The 19,228-nt window shown below is 37.2% G+C and overlaps 1 protein-coding gene across 2 annotated transcripts in view; it reads right to left on the bottom strand.

Annotated features, from left to right (window-relative positions):
• The window catches only part of USP32 (ubiquitin specific peptidase 32), a 217,917-nt gene that overhangs the window by 7,547 nt on the left and 191,142 nt on the right, over positions 1–19,228 (bottom strand). For both annotated transcript variants that reach the window (XM_038547992.1, XM_038547993.1), the window contains exons 23-30: positions 18,432–18,606; positions 17,248–17,399; positions 15,646–15,757; positions 14,381–14,592; positions 9,765–9,949; positions 6,291–6,377; positions 4,817–4,937; positions 185–376 (exon numbers count right to left, since the gene is read on the bottom strand). In XM_038547992.1, coding sequence (XP_038403920.1) covers positions 185–376; positions 4,817–4,937; positions 6,291–6,377; positions 9,765–9,949; positions 14,381–14,592; positions 15,646–15,757; positions 17,248–17,399; positions 18,432–18,606 — 1,236 coding nt within the window. The remainder of the gene's footprint in view (positions 1–184; positions 377–4,816; positions 4,938–6,290; positions 6,378–9,764; positions 9,950–14,380; positions 14,593–15,645; positions 15,758–17,247; positions 17,400–18,431; positions 18,607–19,228) is intronic.

Below are 19,228 nucleotides of genomic sequence, written 5' to 3'. Positions count from 1 at the left end.
CAATAATAACACATGCAGAACAATCTCTGTGTGCAACACAAAAACCTTGCACAGCAAAAGCATTTTAAACACTGCCAGCCACAGGAAGGGTCTTCTTTTCTCAAAAGTAACAAAACTCCTTTTTGTTCGTGACTTCTTTCCTTTATGCTAGGCTCCTGCTCTCTGAGGTAGTGCTGTAACATACCAGGATGGGGGGAAGCCTCCAAAGATCCAGCTTCTTGGTTGCCAAGCAGTGGGTCTTACACTTGGAACAGTAGTACATCTCGTTTTCCCCTAACTCCTCCTCACTGGTGAAAGCACGGAGACAGCTGTCCAGGTTGATAGGCTCAGCTTGTGCTCGCCGACTCTGTTCCACACTCTCATGCTCATCTACAACCTGGAGGTGGAGGGAACAAGAAGAATGAGAGAAGGGGTGGAAGGGAGGGAGTGAGTTTAAAATGGTCCCATGGCTATGTATCATCCGTTAGGTGACTCATTCTCATTTTATTCTACATGAAGAAAAAGAAAACACAACCCAAATGAGTCTTGGAGCAAATGAAGTATTTGCGCATTACTTCCAAAATTACACCATTAACATCCTGGATCAAATTTATATGACCATAATAGCTTTTCTTGAAAATTTTCTGAATTCTTCAAAATGACATAAACAAGGAATTGCCTGTTTACTTTAAAATTTTTGAATTAGGGCAGCCCCGGTGGCACAGCGGTTTAGCGCCGCCTGCAGCCCAGGGCATGATCCTGGAGACCCAGGATTGAGTCCCACGTCGGGCTCCCTGCATGGAGCCTGCTTCTCCCTCTGCCTGAGAGAGAGAGGCAGAGACACAGGCATTCATTCTATGAATGAATTAAAAAAAAATTTGTTTTTGAATTATAATGATATATTTTATTTAGTCCAATATATCCAAAACAGTTATTTCAACATGTGATCAATATAAAAATTATTATTTTTTAATATAAGAATTATTGATGACATATTTTAGATTCCTTTTTACTAAGTCTTTGGAATCTACAATACTTCTTAACTTGAATCAGGCACATTAAAGTGTTCAATAGCCACATGTGTCTAGTGGCTACTGCACCTCTATTTAATGAGTTTGAAATCCTATAACAGCTTACATGTGAGCTTGCCCTCCAGCCAGGGGTGTCGAGGTTAGGCCATTTACTCTTTTTTTTTTTTTTTAAAGATTATTTTTTTAAATTTTTATTTATTTACTCATGAGAGACACACAGAGAATGAGAGAGAGAGAGGCAGAGGGAGAAGCAGACTTCCTGCAGGGAGCCCGATGTGGGACTCCATCCCAGGTCTCCAGGATCAGGCCCTGGGCTGAAGGCAGTGCTAAACCGCTGAGCCACCTGGGATGCCCAGCCATTTACTTTCAACTAGAAGGACAACATTGTTAGTATGCTGTAGGTTTTATAGAGGCTAGGAGAAATATCACTAGGTCACAGATGCCAGATCTGTATTAAATAAGGAAGGGTACAGAAAAGCTGTCCACGAGAAGGCAACATACCAGAGCATGAAACCCCACAGGAAAAAACTCATTTGCATGCTAATGCCATGTAAGAGACTTATCAGAATACCATGTGTATCATCTGTCTCCCGCTTCACGGGGCCTTTTTACTGAGATGACAAGGAAGAGATGGCAATAAAAGCAACAGCAGGCTCAAAAAATGCCCAACTTTGTTGAGAAGGCCCCTCACACCTGCCCAAACCTCTCTGGTTCTATTAATCAGCATGCTAGATTTTGGAGCAAAACCTAGAGAAAGAGAAAGAGAGCAGAGGGGGTAGGTGTGCAAGTATGTGTGTTGGAGGTAGTATGGGATCAGGAAGAAGGATAGGAGGAGGCAGCCAGACTGCAACAGGAAAGGAAGAATTCTTCCCCCTCTCATTCTTGGTTGCCACCTAACAGCAACCAAGAACCATAGTGGGTGAGGCACGGCATTAGGACTATGAATGCCACCATGAGACTTCACACAGGAAGTCTCATCCCAGGGTGGGGTCTGGACACCAAGTCCAACAATGCACACACAAGTCCATTACTGAACTTATTACTCACCCCGTCCAGAGGTGAATTTGTTCTCTTTGCCTGAGGCAACTTCCCTTCTGTTTTCCTTCCTGAACTTCTGATGGGAACACTGAGCTGTCTAGCTTATAAATTGGCATGGCTCAGGACATTCATTGGTTTACAACAGGTTTTCATGTGTGACTTTTCCCCCACATGAGATGATAGCTGAGTCACAGGCTGTCAAATGCTAGGGCTGACCATGCATTTAACGGTTTTAACATTGCATCACTGCCATTTCTAAAGATCTATAAGAAGAGGAACTTAGAGAAAAATCTTTTTTTTTTTTTCCCCCTGAACGAGAAATCTGGCTTGACCTTAGGTCACTGACTTCTTTTCTGATACTAACTTTCATCATCTTTTGAGCTGGTCATCCAAAGGAAAACTGACATGCTTCAAAAGAAAATATGTTGCATCATGGTTGCTGGAATTAGAGTAGAAAAACGGTAATATTCTTTTCTCATAGCTGATTAAATATCATCTCCACTATCTCTATCAGGGATGCTTTATGGACAACCACAAACTGCAGTAAGCTAGTAAAGAATGTTGATCTTTATTCACTATATTTCTTATGGAACACAAAGGCTATAGAGCTAGATGGAGACAAGGAGGAAGGTTGATAAAAATACCTATTTGAGTACTGACAATAATTTTTATTTATCAATAAAATTTCCCTAAATGACAAAGATCCCCTTTTTATCTCTTGGAACCCATTCCCAGATTCTCTACTACTATTCAAATAGTTTAAATAACTCATTGACACCCTCTTTCTTCTTCTGCTTGAAATCTCTATTTTTTTTTTTTAAGATTTTATTTATTCGTTTGAGACAGAGTGTGCAAGCAGGGAGTCCAACTTGGGGCTTGATCCCAGAACCCTGGGATCATGACATGAGCCAAAGGCAGATGCTTAACCAAATGAGCCATTGAGGCTTTTTTTTTTTTTTTTAAGATTTTATTTATTCATTCATGAGAGACAGAGAGAGAGAGAGAGAGGCAGAGTCACAGGCAGAGGGAGAAGCTCCCCATGGGGAGCCTAATGTAGGACTTGATCCCAAGACCCAGGGATCATGACCTGAGCCAAAGGGAGATGCTTAATTGAATGAGCCACCCAGGTGCCCCTCCCCCTTTTATACTCTTCATACAAAGACAAACATTGTCAAAATATTGGCAGATTTTCTTCTGTCCTTTTCCTAAATAGTATTCTTTTATATTGCAAAGATTTTTCAGCAAATGAAATTTTATACCTTGCTTTAAAAAAACCCATACATGGTTATGTCAGTAAAAAAACTGGTAATGGGGCTTCTGGGTAGTGTAGTCAGTTAAGCATCCGATTTTTGGTTTCAGCTCAGGTTGTGATCTCAGGGTCATGAGATTGAGCCCCACACCAGGCTCTGAACTTGGCATGGAGTCTGCTTGAGACTCTTTCTCCCTCTCTCTTTACCACTTCCCCACTCTCTCTCTAAGTTAATCTTTAAAAAAACAAAAACAAAAAGTCTTTAAAACAAAAAACCACCTCCTACACTGGGTAATCATTATTTTCAATGACTGCATAATATTTTACCCAATTAATACACTATGCTTTATTTAACCATTCCTCTAATGTGGGACACATACAAGTTGTTTTAAATTTTTTTACGATTCTAAAAAATGCTATGATAAATATTTGTCAGCAAAACAGAGTTTTTCCCTAGAATAAATTCCTAGAAGGTAAATCACTGGGATAAAAAAACATAAAATATATGGGAAATAATGTCAATTTTGAACCAAGTTATCTCCTTTGTCTACGTGACTCCCTAATCACATGCAGAAACCAAAGGTAGGAAGAGAAATTATGTAGGAAGATATTAGTCATGTGGTCCCAGTTTCCAGCAAGGCAGGATATCTCAATAGCAAGTTGGTTTCCATGGAACCCTAAGAGCATCACTGAAAGTGGAAATGGGGTGAGATTGAACAGGTCACGTAGGCCCTTCTTTCTATAAGCAGGATGTCCTCTGGAGCCTTTCAGATTGTTCACTGGAAATTTCCATCAAGAGCCACGTAAATGCAAAAGCTACTACAATTCTTCATGTGACTAAAAAAACAATCCTTTGATTCTGTTGTTTTCACTTCTCCATCAGATTCATCATATCTTTATCTATCTGCTACTTAGCCAAACTATCCTTCAAATGATTATTCGGCAAACCTTCTTAGGTATGGAGTATTCTTTTCGAAGTAACATTTTCAAAATTTAAAAAGTGCCCTGGCCAGTTTTAGGAATGCTAAGTGTAAGAATAGCTACTGAGATGTACTCTTAGATGCCCAGTCTTGAAACATTTGATCTTTTCTCTAGTTTTTCTGATCACTATGCCCATTATGCACCTATAGCCCTGGGATGCCTTTGAGCTAAGTAATGGTGGTTATTAAATGCTGCAGCTTCAATAATAATTAATAAATAGGCAGAGAGATATTTATTGCTTGGTATGCGATGGCCAAACAATATAACATCTTAATTATACCCAGAAGTTTCAAGACTTACTTTTTTGTATTAGTATTTCTGAAATATAATGCCCCAATACAATTAAATCTAGAAGTGGGAAAACTGAAATATCCATATACTCATGTCAATCAATATATTAAGTGCCATAGAGAATACCAATGAATGTTTTTTTGATGGATGATTTAGATCATCTAAACCAGAAATGGCACAATACAGTTAAACTGGGAAAATGTTTACAAATAAAAATCACCATCTTATGGTGGCCTTGAGTACTTACCCTTTCCTGTGATGTTTGATAGCGGAGGTGAAGAGCTGTAGGGTCCCAATCCACAGCAATATAGGCATTTCCAATGAAAGCTCTGTCTTCCCCACAATCAATTTTACAGCCTCTGCAAAATCTGAAGGCGGGGGGGGGGGTGCGGGGGGAGAACAATGATCTATTAAAGGGAGGAATAATTATGAAAGAATCTAAATTTTCTTCATCACAAATATTCTCCCTTTCTACTTCTCCACTTTCTTGGGTTCACAGTCTGTCATGGGACTCTAACTTAAGAGTGATCAATTCATGAATATGTACTGGTAGTTATTATTTCAGGGAAGCATGCTCATCACTTCTCAAGTCTCTGGTTTTCGAAGTACTTGACAGACATTTTTTTTTAATTTTTATTTATTTATGATAGAGAGAGAGAGAGAGGCAGAGACACAGGCAGAGGGAGAAGCAGGCTCCATGCACCTGGAGCCCGACGTGGGATTCGATCCCGGGTCTCCAGGATCGCGCCCTGGGCCAAAGGCAGGCGCTAAACCGCTGCGCCACCCAGGGATCCCGACAGACATTGTTAATGCACATGAGTATTTGTGGACTTTATGGTAAATAAATGACATGGGAATTGGACATTTGAGATAATACATCTCTAAGAAAATTCTAAATTTAGTTATTTAATGCTCTGAGGTAGGACAACTCATCTGATACAACAATGCCTATTTCCTTGTTTATAAAATGGCACATTAAATAAATACATATAAAAATTTATGGGAGGGGAGGGACCATGACAAGGCCATGGTTTCAGCAGCTATTTAGATTCTTTTTGCTAAGTCCATTATAGCTCTCTGAAGGATGACTTCAGTACTCAGGTATTTTCCAAGCTGAAATAGTAATGGCCAATCCATCCCCATAATTTTTCTAAAAATAAAAAATAGACTTCCAGGAATGTCTAGTAAGTAGATTATGGTTCTAGGGCTCAGAACTGCTAAGCTGATTTATATTTAAGGAGTACAAAGTATAAAATAATAAATATTGATCATAAACTATGAATTTGATGAGGATCATAAGAGTTTACAGAAACAGCTAAGGTTTTTTTTTTTTTTTAAGACTTTTTTTTTTGTAATTTTTATTTATTTATTTATGATAGTCACACAGAGAGAGAGAGGCAGAGACATAGGCAGAGGAAGAAGCAGGCTCCATGCACTTGGAGCCCGATGTGGGATTCGATCCCCGGTCTCCAGGATTGCACCCTGGGCCAAAGGCAGGCGCTAAACCGCTGCGCCACCCAGTGATCCCCCAGCTAAGGGTTAAGAGCAAAACTAAGCTACAGTCCTCACAATAAGGAAAAGATGAATCAACAATTCCTTGAGTTTATTTTAAGCTTCTCATTATTCAATATTTCTTCTAAAAGCTGGAAACCTTATGAAAAAGGTATAATATCTGAAGCTGCAATTCCACTAAAATTTTCTTTTGCAGAAGATCACTTTACCTATACCATGGGCACCAAGCACAGGAGTTCCCATCTTTCTGCACAACTCGTAGAGTGAAGGGATATTGATAGCCCATACTGTCATCACTGAAACAGAACATAGACCAAAGAGTATAAAAAACATTTCTGATTTGAGGTCTCAATTTCTTTTCATTTTCTCTTGAAGTAACCCAAGGCAGGGACATCTGTCATAACAGTATGCTCATGGTGATGGTTCAGTGCTGGTTATCTTAACCCATTTGCAGCAGCCTTGTACCAACCACACTCAGGGCTTCCATGCAGAAGGGTAAACAGACTAGACTGCCAGATGTCTCTAAGAGAGCCCATGTGGTCCATGCAAATTTTATAAGATAAGCAAATCATGAAATCAAATACCAATTATCCTTCAGCCCTAATCCTATCATAAGATTTAATTCACATTAAACTGAAATAATTAGACCTTTCTATGACAAGAACATTGACACAGCACAGAAAGCTGAAAGGTCATATGATTTTTTAAAAGAGTTGACTAACTATATATTTAGAAGTTTTCTTTAATCAGAATCCTGTTGTGGTACATGAGAGGCACCCTTTTTCCCTGCCTTAACTACTCAAAGCTATAAGGCACATAACATTTTTAGAGTAATGTCTTTTAACTGCAAGATAGCCTTGGATACTCCAACTTAAGAAAATATTTATTCATCCTTGTCCCAGTAAGAAGCAACGCAGGACAGCACATTTGGCAATTGGTAATGGCTATTACATGGCTGCTGAAGGTAATGAAACCATAAGGACTTTATTACCTCCAAAAATATCAGTTCCAAATATCCTAGTTTGTAACAACCACCTCCTACCCTTTTAAATTACTTATTCAAGTATCACCACTTTAACAATTCTTTGACCAAAGAAAATTTCTAATCCCTGCCCTCAAACCCTCACTTTCTTCCTTGTCCACTGTCCTTCAAAATAATCTTTTATATAGATCCTCAATTCCAGGAATTTGTCCATCTAATCTAAACATGCATATTTATTAACATTAACACTCACAAAAATAGAGAATGCACAATGAACCCCCATATATTTGTCACCCAATAATAATAATCATCAACCTTTGGCCACTTTTATTTCATCTATACCTTTACCTAGCTCCACTAGAGTCTTTTATTCAATTAAAAAAAAAAACTATGGTAAAATATACATAAAATTTGCCATTTAATCACTTTTAAGTATACAATTCAGTGGCAGTAAGTACATTCACAATGTTGTGGAACCATCACCACCATCTATCTCCACAAATTTTTCATCTTTCTAAACAGAAACTCTGTATGCATCAAGCAATAATAATTCCCCTACACCTCTCCCCCTAAACACTTGTAACATCTAATCTACTTTCTGTTTATGAATTTGCCTACTAAAGATATCTTATAAAAGTGAAATCACACGGTAATCACACAGAAGCTTAATGAGAAATAACTCATCAGTTCTTCCTTTCATGTTTGGCTTATTTCACTCGTCTGATATTTTCAAGGTTCATCTATGTTGTAGTGTGTATTAGAACTTCATTCCTTTTTATGGTTGACGAATCCTCCATTGTGTGGATATACCATAGTTTGTTTATCCATTTGTCTGTTGATGAACATTTAGGTTGTTTCTACCTGTTGGCCATTGTGACCCACCAGATTATTCTGAAGGAAATTGGAGATATTTCATTTTCATTCATAAATATTTCAGTGTGGAAAAAAAAATTCAGTGTGTTATCTCTAAAAGATCAACTCTTACTAACTTTTTTATTGCCTGTAGGAGCACTTTCTCTTTAACCTATTCTAATCTCCATGCCTTCATCTATACCACTCCACTAAAAGCTTTTGCAAAGGTCACAAAAGACTACCATTTTATCAAGTCCAGTGGTCAGTTCCCATTTCCCTTAATCTTTCTGCAGCACTTGAAACTCATCAGTTCTTCCTTTAAACACTTTTTCAGTTAACTTCTGGGACACTAACTCACTCCTGATTTCCTTCTTATATCACTGGCCGCTCCTTCTCAATTGCTTTTGCTGACATTTTTCTATCTTTAAATGTTGGAATGGATGAGGAATTAGGTTGTGGGTGTCTTCTCTATCTAACTCTTATTCTCTAAATGATATCATCTAGTCTCAGGGCTTTAAATACCAACTATGTGTTGATGACACCTATATTTCTATCTCCAGCAAAGGACACTTAAGTGTATCTCCCACTTGAAAATATAATATACACCTTTAACTTGATTCCTGTCATCTCTCGCCCCAAACCTACTCTTTCCTCAGTTTTCCTCATTTCATTAAATGTTAACACCATTCACAAACAATTGCTCAGGCTGAAAAACTACCTCTTTCCCTCATATTCCATATCCAATTCACTTAGCAAGCCTTGGGAAAAGTACTAATTTGGAAGTTCTTCAATTTAGTCAGACATTTGCTTTAAGTTTAATCTTGCCCTATGATATTTTTACTAAACACAACATTCTTCAACTCAATTGGTTATCTTTTATTTTTAGTTTTCCTTTAAGACTTATCCTTAAGCCTTATCCTAGTCATCAAAAAATCCCATACTATAACCTATCAGCAAAGAGAACTTCTTTATTCAGTTAACACAGAAGCTGAACGCTCATTTGCACCATGACAATGACATAATAAACTACAATTCAGTTTAGTTATATAAATGAGGCATCACAATCTCAACAATTGTTAGAAGTAAATACATTTACTAATTTAATAGAACAATGGGAGGAGGAATGGAAAAGAAGAAACAGAAGATGTTTATTTTCTTTACCTAGACTTATGAAATTATTCTGTGTTAAACTGACATGGTATGGAAATAATCCAACTGAATCACTTGTTATGGCATGGGAATTTTTTAGAGTACATGAATAGAAATGCTCACTATTCTTATTCTGAATTTCAGAGGGTTGAGAGGATACAATTTTCCTGGTGAATTCATACTCTCTAGTTTTGTAATAACCAAAATCAAGGATATTGCCTGAAGGATTTAACACATTAATTTTTTTTTTTTTAATTTTTATTTATTTATGATAGTCACACACAGAGAGAGAGAGAGGCAGAGACAAAGGCAGAGGGAGAAGCAGGCTCCATGCACCGGAGCCTGATGTGGGACTCGATCCCGGGTCTCCAGGATCGCGCCCTGGGCCAAAGGCAGGCGCCAAACCGCTGCGCCACCCAGGGATCCCGGATTTAACACATTAGCAGGAGGGATTTTAGGTAAGAGATTAGAGAATGAAAGGATTATTAGACACTAGAATGTCTAGGTAATGAAAGGAAACTGTATAGTCTCTCCTACTCAAAAGATCAAACCAAATGGTTGAATTATATGTTCTCTGGATGGTTCTTCAACAAGTGAATAACCCTAACACAGAATACGTCCTATGTATCACACAGAATTCATACAAATTATTCTTCTTGAGTTTGGAAACCACAGGGGTAGGTTAATCCCCTAAACTCACCAATCCTGAGCATGGTTACTGGCTTCCTGAGGTGGGAGGGGGCTGGCTAATCGAGACACTTGAATCCAAACTGCATCATATAAGTCCTTCTTCCGGGTATGCACAGTACATGGAACAATCAGTGGCATTCCAAAGAGGCTGGGGCGATTCTTCTGAGATGAAAGGAAATACAGTTCTGTCCTCATCTGTATGTACAAACAACAGAAGAGAAGGCTGAGAGGACAGGTCTTTGATTCCTCCCTTTCATTCTTCTAAGGCTGCCGATAACAGGCCTCGCTATCATTTTCAAATTAGTCACCACCACACCTCTTTATTGATAGAATCATCTTTTATTAATATGAAGAGAATGGTTATTTCAAGTGGAATCACTGAAAGGTTGAGGTATTGCCAGTTTCAGAACTGCTATCAAACACAGGTTTTCAGCACTTAATATTTTCAAACTAGTTTTCTCTGATAAATATTTCTCATACCCACTAAATCATACATAAAAACTAGTAATAGTTTCATAGCTCAAGGCTTTTAAAAGCAATGAAAATCCTTTCTTTAGAAAGTATGCCAGTAAACCAAAACTCTCTTGAAATGCAATTTTCTAATAAGGTATTGATAGTTGTTAGAGCATAATTCTCAAACTTTTGGAAAGGTATGAAACCAAGTTATTTAATGTTGTAAAATCTTATGCACCCTCCTTAAAAGTAGCTGAGTGACTCTAGTCTTTTTTTTTTTAAAATTATATAATAGAATAAAAGTAAAAAAAATTTCCTTTTAGCATGTTAAGGTTTTTTTTTTTTAATTTTTATTTATTTATGATAGTTACACAGAGAGAGAGAGAGAGGCAGAGACATAGGCAGAGGGAGAAGCAGGCTCCATGCACCGGGAGCCTGACGTGGGATTCGATCCCGGGTCTCCAGGATCGCGCCCTGGGCCAAAGGCAGGCGCCAAACCGCTGCGCCACCCAGGGATCCCTCATGTTAAGGTTTTTATGATATCCTTAATATAGAGATACTACACAGAAGTAGCTTAGAAATGGCTGCTTAATAAAACAAAAGTTTATTGTAATTGAAAGGTTGGTTGGGAGTTTAGGATTACTCAAAAAAAGCTGCTGAGCATTTGGGACATTTAATTAAGCATGGAAGCATGGAATTAAGCATTTAATTAAGCATGGTGTTGCCTTTCACAGAAGTGATGGGATAAGGAACTTGACTTGAGGCAAACAGACAGTAAGATCAATTTTAGGCATTCCAAAAGCAGCTGTATAGATCATGAAGGAAACTGGAAACAGGGAATTGGTTAAAAGGTGAAAATTAAGAGCTGTCAATATGGTCCAGTAATTATAAAAATGTCTACATTAATGCTTTAGCACTTACCAAGCACTTTATATAACATATACATGATAACTGCAGAGAATTGTTTTCTAAGAAAGACTTTTTAAAAAAGTACATCAGAGTTCTTAATTTATGCTGATAACACTTGGTAAAAAAAAGACATAGGGAAATGCATGAATCAATTATTTTAGCTGATGGGACCAGTCAGAGATGTGCTTAAAGACAATTCCAAGTCACAAAGAACCCCTTAATTCTCTGTCTACTTGTACAATCCTGTCTAGAACATGGTCCATAGAATATCATCCATAATGGTCAGAAACTCACTTTAAGTCAAGAGTTATTAATTCAAAGAGGAACAAAAGTACATTTTAAGGAATTATCAGAAAGCAAAGAGCTGTACAATTACCACTCAGGTCAAGACATAATATAGCCAGCACTCTAAAGGCCTCCCTCTGCTTCCTTCCAATCACAAAAATCTTAATTTCGGCTCAGGTCATGGTCTCAAGGTCATAAGATTGAGCCCCAGATCAGGCTCTGTGCTGAGCATGGAGCCTGCTTGGGATTCTCTCTTTCCCTCTCCCTCTGTTTCCCCTGCTCTGCTCGTGCTCTTTCACTAAATAAATAAGTAAATAAAATATATTTTTTAAAGTTAACAGTTTTTCTGAATTTTATGGTAATCATTTCCTTGCTTTTCTTTTTTTTCCCCTTGCTTTTCTTTATAGTTTTGTAGCTTATGCATAAAAAGTCAATTTCATTTTCCCTATTTAAAAATTTTTTTATTTTAAAATAAATCCTAGTTTATATTTCTTTTGTCTGGCTTCTTTCCCACAACATTATGTTTATGAGGTTTATTTATGTTGAGTATAACTCTAAGTCTATTCATTTTCATTGCTGTATAATACCCTATTATATAAACTTGTTATTCCTTCTAGTATTCATGGACATTTATTTTTTTAAAAAGACTTATTTATTTTAGAGAGAGAGAGAGAATCTCCAGCAGACTCCCTGCTGAGCACAGAGCTTGATGTGGGGCTCAATCTCATGACCCTGACACCATGACCTGAGCTGAAATCAAGAGTCTGATGCTTAACCAACTGAGACACCCAGATGCCCCAACTAATGGACATTTAATGTTTTCATTTTTTGTTTTCAGCTTTGGGCTATTACAGATAATGCTGTTATCTGAACAAATATTCTTATACATTTTTCCTGGTACACATAAATCTGTTTTTAGTAGATACTTAAAAAGAACTGCTTATCTTTAAACTAGAAAACTAATTTCTAAAAGAGCTATATTAACTTACACTCTTATTAGCATGTATGAGAGTCTCTGTTGCTCAAATATCCTTACCAACACTGTCAATCTGTTCAATCTTAGCTCTTCTGGTGGGTGCACAGTTATATGGTAATGTGACTTTAATTTGCGTTTCCCTGGTTAGTAGTATGGCTGATCACTTTTTCATATGGCTACTGGCTATTTGGATATCCTTTCTGTGAAGCATCTGTTTGAGTATCAATCATTTTTTTTTTTACTGGATTTTTTTCTAAATGATTTATGCTAGTTCTTTGTATTTTCTGGATTGAGCCCTTTGATGGTTATAGGAGTTGTAAACATTTTCTATTTCAAGGCTTGCCTTTTTACTCTCTCTTTTTTTTTAAAGATTAATTGAAAAAGAGAGAGAGGGAGAGAGAGCGTGTGTAAGAGAGAGCTTGAGCAGGGGGAGAGGCAGACTCTCCGCTGAGCAGGGAGCCCAATGTGGGGCTCGATCTCAGGACCCTGGTTTCATGACCTGAGCTGAAGGCAGATGCTTAACTGATGGAGCCACCTAGGTGCTCCACCTTTTTACCCTCTTAATGATGTCTCTTGATGGAACTAAAGTTTTAATTTTAATGATATCTAATTTATCTCTTCCTTATCTCTTCTTAGTGCTTTTTTGTGCCCTATTTAAGCAGTCTTTCCCTACATCAAGGTCATGAATGTATTCACCTTTAATTCTCTTCTGGGGGTTGTTTTATTATTTTGCTGTCATATTTAGTTCTATAGTCCACCTGGCATTGAATATTGTGTGATGAGAGAGGTCGGTGTCAAGTTTCATATGGCTATCCAATTATCTCAACACCACAGACTGAGAAAATTGTCTCTCACTGATCTGCAATGCCATCTTTGCTATAAATCAAGCATTCATACATTTGCAAACTTGTTTCTGGGCTTTCTATTCTAATCCACTGGTCTATTTGTCTTCTCTCATACCAATATCACAATGTCTTAAGTACAGTGGTGTTATAAAATCATAGTATCTGGTAGCTCAATTCCTCATGCTTTGTTCTTCAAGACTGCCTTGTTTTATTCCTTCAAATATTTGAGTCTCTTTAATTTTTGTCAATAATATTCTATTGTATTCCTTATAGATGCCTTGTATATCTGTTGTAGCTTATTTCTAGGTACTTAATTTTTTTCATTCTATAGCAAATGATATATGTAGTGGATTGGATGATGGCTCCCTGAAAGATATGTACACATCCTAACCCCCAGAACTTGTGAAAGTGACCTTATCTGGCAAAATAGTTTTTGCAGGTGTAATTAAGTTGAGGATCTTCAGGTGAGATATCCTGGATTATCTGGATGGCCCCTGAATCTAATGACAATGCTTTATTAGTAAATTTTAGTAGTGAAGAGTAGAGGGAAAAGGTGAAGACCATGCAAAGAAGGAGGCAGAGATTGGAGTTATGAGCTAAGAAATGCCTATGGAAGTTGGAAGAGGCAAGGAAGGATTCTCCCCAAAAACCTCTGGAGGGAGCATAGCCCTGTTGATTTCAGATGTTTTGATTTTAGACTTTCAGCCTTTAGAACTATGAAAGAATAAATTTATGTTGTTTTAAGCCACCAAATTTGTGCTAATTTATTATAGTAGTCCTAGGAAACAACTTGTTTTACCCAAGAACATTCTTGTTTCTCTCCAACAAACCAATCAACCAACAAACCAATCTCCAAAGGTACCCACACCAACATGGCAGAGAAGATGTACCTGCCTACATGAACAGAGGAGACACAAACTTTTAAAAGAAATTAGTATTCAGATGTACCAGCTATCCGAATGCTGTTTAATATGAGTGAAGAATCTCATTTCATACATAGGCCAGCATGTGTGATACTGAGTCCTAGCTCTGATCACTTACAATAGCATACATAATACATTGAAAGTGAACACAAAGAAGATGCTTCAAAGACAGAAAGTGGTTACGTTTCACAAACACTGGCAAGACCAGCTGTAACTTGCCTAACATTAAACTAACCATTTTTCGGTGGACTGCAATGATGTAGCCTGTAAAGGAATTGTCAGGAACAGATGGCATATGACCATTCACCATTCCATTTGTAAAGTTCTTCTCAGTTCCACATGGCACAACAGTGTTTGGCATTCCATTAGGTATGAATATTGGTCGGGGCAAGTCCCCATTGGTGGTTAGGGTGAACATTCCATTTGTAGATGGGGAAGAGGAGAAATCTACAAATTCAAAGATAAGTACAGCATCATAAGCTTGTGGTGCCTTCTCTTTGCTCTTTTCTCAAATAATGTGGGGACCCAGGCCACTGTAGTAGAGAATTTTTAGCAAAGGACAGGGAGAAATCATAGTTCAAATAATAATTCTAGACTGACTGGAAGATTTTAATTTCAAATTTTACTTCTATTAACTCACACTTAAGACTAAATGACAAAGCAAGAGTAACTGCTAGAAAATTTTCTGAAACTTTTAAGCAAATTTTTTTTGTAAAAACCTTTATCAGTACCATATTGTTGCATGCAAACAATTCTTTGTTTTATTTTTTCCTCTCCACAAATTCATTTCTCTATTCTCCTAAAAAATGTTTAGTCAAATATAGTAGCCTCTAGCTAGATGTTGCCTTTTTTTTAATTAAAAAAAAACCTTTATGTCCCACAAATGCAAATCCTTCCCCATTGACAACCCCTCCAACCAAAGTGATATATTTGCTACAAATGATGAAAGATACTTTTAAAATTTACATTAATTTAAAAATGCATTTCCCTCAGTCTCAACAGTGCTCAACAGTCCATATGACTAGTGAATATTCTATTGGATAGAAAAGATTATAGAATAGACAATATTAATATGGTCAAAAAGACTTGATGGATAACCGTATCAAATCACATGCAATCTTAGGTAAGTATATTCTTTTTTTTTTGTTTTTATTTCCCACCCTCACCCTAAAAAGATTCTTTTTTTAGTTGTGTTTATTGTTTTATTTTCCTAATAGTATATTCCTCTTATACCATCTGTTGCCATGTTAATGTCAAATAAAAATAACCAAGAGATCTGAATTTCAGTGGCAGATTTAGTTAAATAAGCATTTACTTATCACTTATGTTGCCTTAATTTTTTTATGCTCCTCATCTAAAAAATGAGGAATTTAGTCAAATAATCACCAAGGTTTCAGTCAGGCTCCAAAATTCTTTTGCCCAAATATCCTTAGCCCAAACAAATATAAACCGTAAGGCCAAATTTAAAGCTGAAATCACAAGGAGCTCTAGATCTCTTACCTGTCTGTATTGGACTAGAAGCTGAAATTGGAGATCCAGGAATAGGAATTTCAAATGCACACAAAAATCCACTCACTGAGAGTCGTACTTTTTGGTTGTCCTGAGGAAAATTCTACAGAAAAAGAGGTAAGATGAGAAGGGGGAAATGTTTCAGGTAAAATCGAAAATCATCTCTTTGATACATTTAAGCTAAGTCTTAGATGCTTTTACCAATAAAACAAGATGACTGAATAATTTTTCTTAAACTAAAAGATGAAAGCTTGATAAACTAAGAACTAACCTTACTGATAAAACCATTATTCCTTTCCATGAGAAAGAAGTATGTTGTGTGTAACTGGCTCCTTAAAGTTTTGTCCTTCATTTTAAGCATCTAAGCTCCAACCTCAGAGAGATCTTACCTTTGCTTTACACATTTGAGAAAAACATCAATTAGGTGAGTTTGTTTAGAAAACCCCCCAAAATAAATATTAATAATACCAATGGCAGGGGCTCAATTCAGGCTAGGCAACATATTTATTATTATTTTACATAAAAATTTTAAAACTTATTTTATTTAAATTCAATTAGTTAAGAGTGTATTATTAGTTTCAGATGTAGAGTTCAATTATTCATCTGCTGTCTTTAACACCAGAGCTCATTGTATCATATGTCCTCCTTAATGCCCATCACCGAATTACCCCATTCTCCCACCCACCTAAACCTTTTTATTTTTTTGTTTCCAGTTTTTATTTAAATTCTAGTTAGTTAATATATGGTATAGTATTAGTTTCAGGCTGTTTTTCTAGCTGCTATGCAGGAAGAAGTGATTTGTGTCAATTTGTCTTTGCTCTCTAACTTCTTAGTGTGTTGAAAGGCCAGGTAAATATATTCATAAACTGTAAAAGCAAACATTTATAAATATGTATAAAACTTTAACTTAGGAAGAATTCTAGTGAGAGTAGTAATATAGAAGAGCCGTAAAGTGTAGCAGCAGTGGTCACTGGAGGAAATCTATACTATAGTGACATAGCTAGATTGTACCATATAGATAGCACTGGACTTATGTGTGTTTCCCTTCTTTAAAAAAATGCCACTATCATTATTACTTCCTTTTTTTTCAAAAAAAGATTTTATTTATCTATTTGAAAGAGAGAGAGAGAGAGAAAGCAGGGAGCTCAATGCAGGGCTTGATCCTAGGACCCTGGGGATACTAAGCAGACACTGATGATCCGAGCCGAAGGCAGACACTTAATGGGCAGAGCCACCCAGGCGCCCCTGATGATTACTTGACAATCCTTTTTAAAAGTTTCTGGGATGGGAAACTTGAGAAATTTTTTTGTTTAGTCTTTATTGTGTTTTAATATCTCCCTCAGTCATTAATTAAGAAACTTGTGGGTTTTTTAATTTAAAAGATTTACTTATTTATCTGAGAAAGAGAGAATAGGGTAAGGGCAGAGGGAGAGGGAGCAGACATGGGACTTGATCCCAGGACTCTCAGATCATGACCTGAGCTAAAATCAAGAGTCGGCTGCTCAACTGACTGAGCCACCTAGGTTCCCCGAGAAAAATGTGATCTTTGAAGGATGGAATCAAGAGTATCTTAGAAGGAACAGTTAATATTACCTTTATGTTGGAACCATGTACTTCTGCAAGAAGGATCTGTTCTGATTTAAGCCCACAGAGATCGCTTAGCTGTTTTTTTAAACCTGTGTACTTTTCATCCATATTTAGTCGTAGTCCATATCGTACAGGGGTAGTACCATCCAGTTTAATAACTAGTAAAGAAAAAATATCTTTTATCAGTAAAATGCAGGTTTTGTTGAAAGCTTTCCTGTGTGTGTATGAGAGTGAGTGAGTGAGAGAGAGACAAACACACTTGGAAATAGCAAACATTTCAGACTAGAATTTTATTTATTATTTGAGAGAGAGAGTGGGGGGAGAGGCAAAGGGAGAAGCAAAGTCTCTGCTGATCAGGCAGCCTCGTGTGGGGCTCAATCCCAGGACCCTTTCTTTTTTGAAAAGACTTTATTTATTCATGAGAGACACAGAGAGACAGAGAGGCAGAGACACAGGCAGAGGGAGAAGCAGGTTCCCTGCAAGGAGCCCGGTGTGGGACTCGATCCCAGATCTCGGGATCATGCTCTGAGCCAAAGGCAGATGCTCAACCACTAAGCCACCCAGGCGTCCCGGACCCTGGGATCCTGATCTGAGCCAAAGGCAGACACTTAAGTGACTGAGCCTACCAGGCACCCCTCAGTCTAGAATTTTTATTTTATATATAAACTACAATAGATAGTACTCAGGGATGATCTTAAGTGAAATCATTATTTTTTTCATGTTTATCTGACATAGAAGTATGAGTGGTTTTGCAAAATTTTAAGGAGTTTCTGGCATGTTTGAAACTAATAGAGAAATCAATGGGCATGAGCCTTAGACCTATGTTTCAGGTCTTTCAAACTTTAAATCATGTCTGAAATTAGATTGCTAGATTATAACATGTGGGTCAATTTTTATGAGAATGCATTATAAAGAAATGACTATACTAATTCATTTTTTACAAAAGATTTTATTTATTCGTGTGTGAGAGAGAGAGAGAAAGAGGCAGAGACATAGGCAGAGGGAGAGGCAGGCTCCATGCAGGGAGCCTGACATGGGACTCGATCCCGGAACTCTGGGATCAGGCCTGAGCCAAAGGTAGATGCTCAACTGCTGAGCCACCCAGGCATCCCTATACTTACTAATTCAGGTTACATGAATAAGGTAAAAGACATTGGAGTTAAGTAATTTTTCAGAACTTTGTGACCTACCTGTTATTTCCAAGTGCATATAACTGTCCATTGGTAATGGCAAAGACAAAAAATTGAAAGGATCAAACCGGACACTTATATGCCCACATGTCTTGCATCTGACTTGGGACCTCAGCTGCCCATGGAACAAATCTACAACAATTGATCGATTTCTTCTCAGATGGTTGTCCCAGGCCTAGCAAGGAAAAAGTTTAGAGAGCTTTTTTTCCCCCCCAAAATCCAAAAGATAATTATTTCTACACAAATTCAAATAAAGTGGCTAAATGTATTAGGTTTAAATGTCAAGAATATAATCCTTTGAAACAAATATAACATTGTATGTCAACTATACTCCAATAAAAAAAGTACATAATTCTTAATCTTCATTTAAAATACGGAAGCTTTCTGCCTGTAAATTTACAATGCAGATATGTAGTTTAAAATGTACCACCTACTAAGTACAGAAAACTAGTTCTTTTTTTTTCTTTTTTTAGAAAACTAGTTCTTTTTTTTTTTAAGTTTTTTTATTTTTTGTTTTTTTAATTTTTATTTATTTATGATAGTCACACAGAGGAGAGAGAGAGAGAGAGAGAGGCAGAGACACAGGCAGAGGGAGAAGCAGGCTCCATGCACCAGGAGCCTGACGTGGGATTCGATCCCGGGTCTCCAGGATTGCGCCCCGGGCCAAAGGCAGGCGCCAAACCGCTGAGCCACCCAGGGATCCCTAGAATACTAGTTCTTGAATGGAATGTGATTCTTTCTGCTCAACCTATGATATTAAATTCAGACGGAAAATCCTATGTTTTTGTTCTTTCCAT

Source organism: Canis lupus, chromosome 9 (genome assembly GCF_011100685.1).
Source record: "Canis lupus familiaris isolate Mischka breed German Shepherd chromosome 9, alternate assembly UU_Cfam_GSD_1.0, whole genome shotgun sequence".
Classification (NCBI taxonomy): Eukaryota; Metazoa; Chordata; class Mammalia; order Carnivora; family Canidae; genus Canis; species Canis lupus.
Note: the sequence above shows the minus strand (reverse complement) of the source record. Positions and strands in the feature narration are given on the sequence as shown.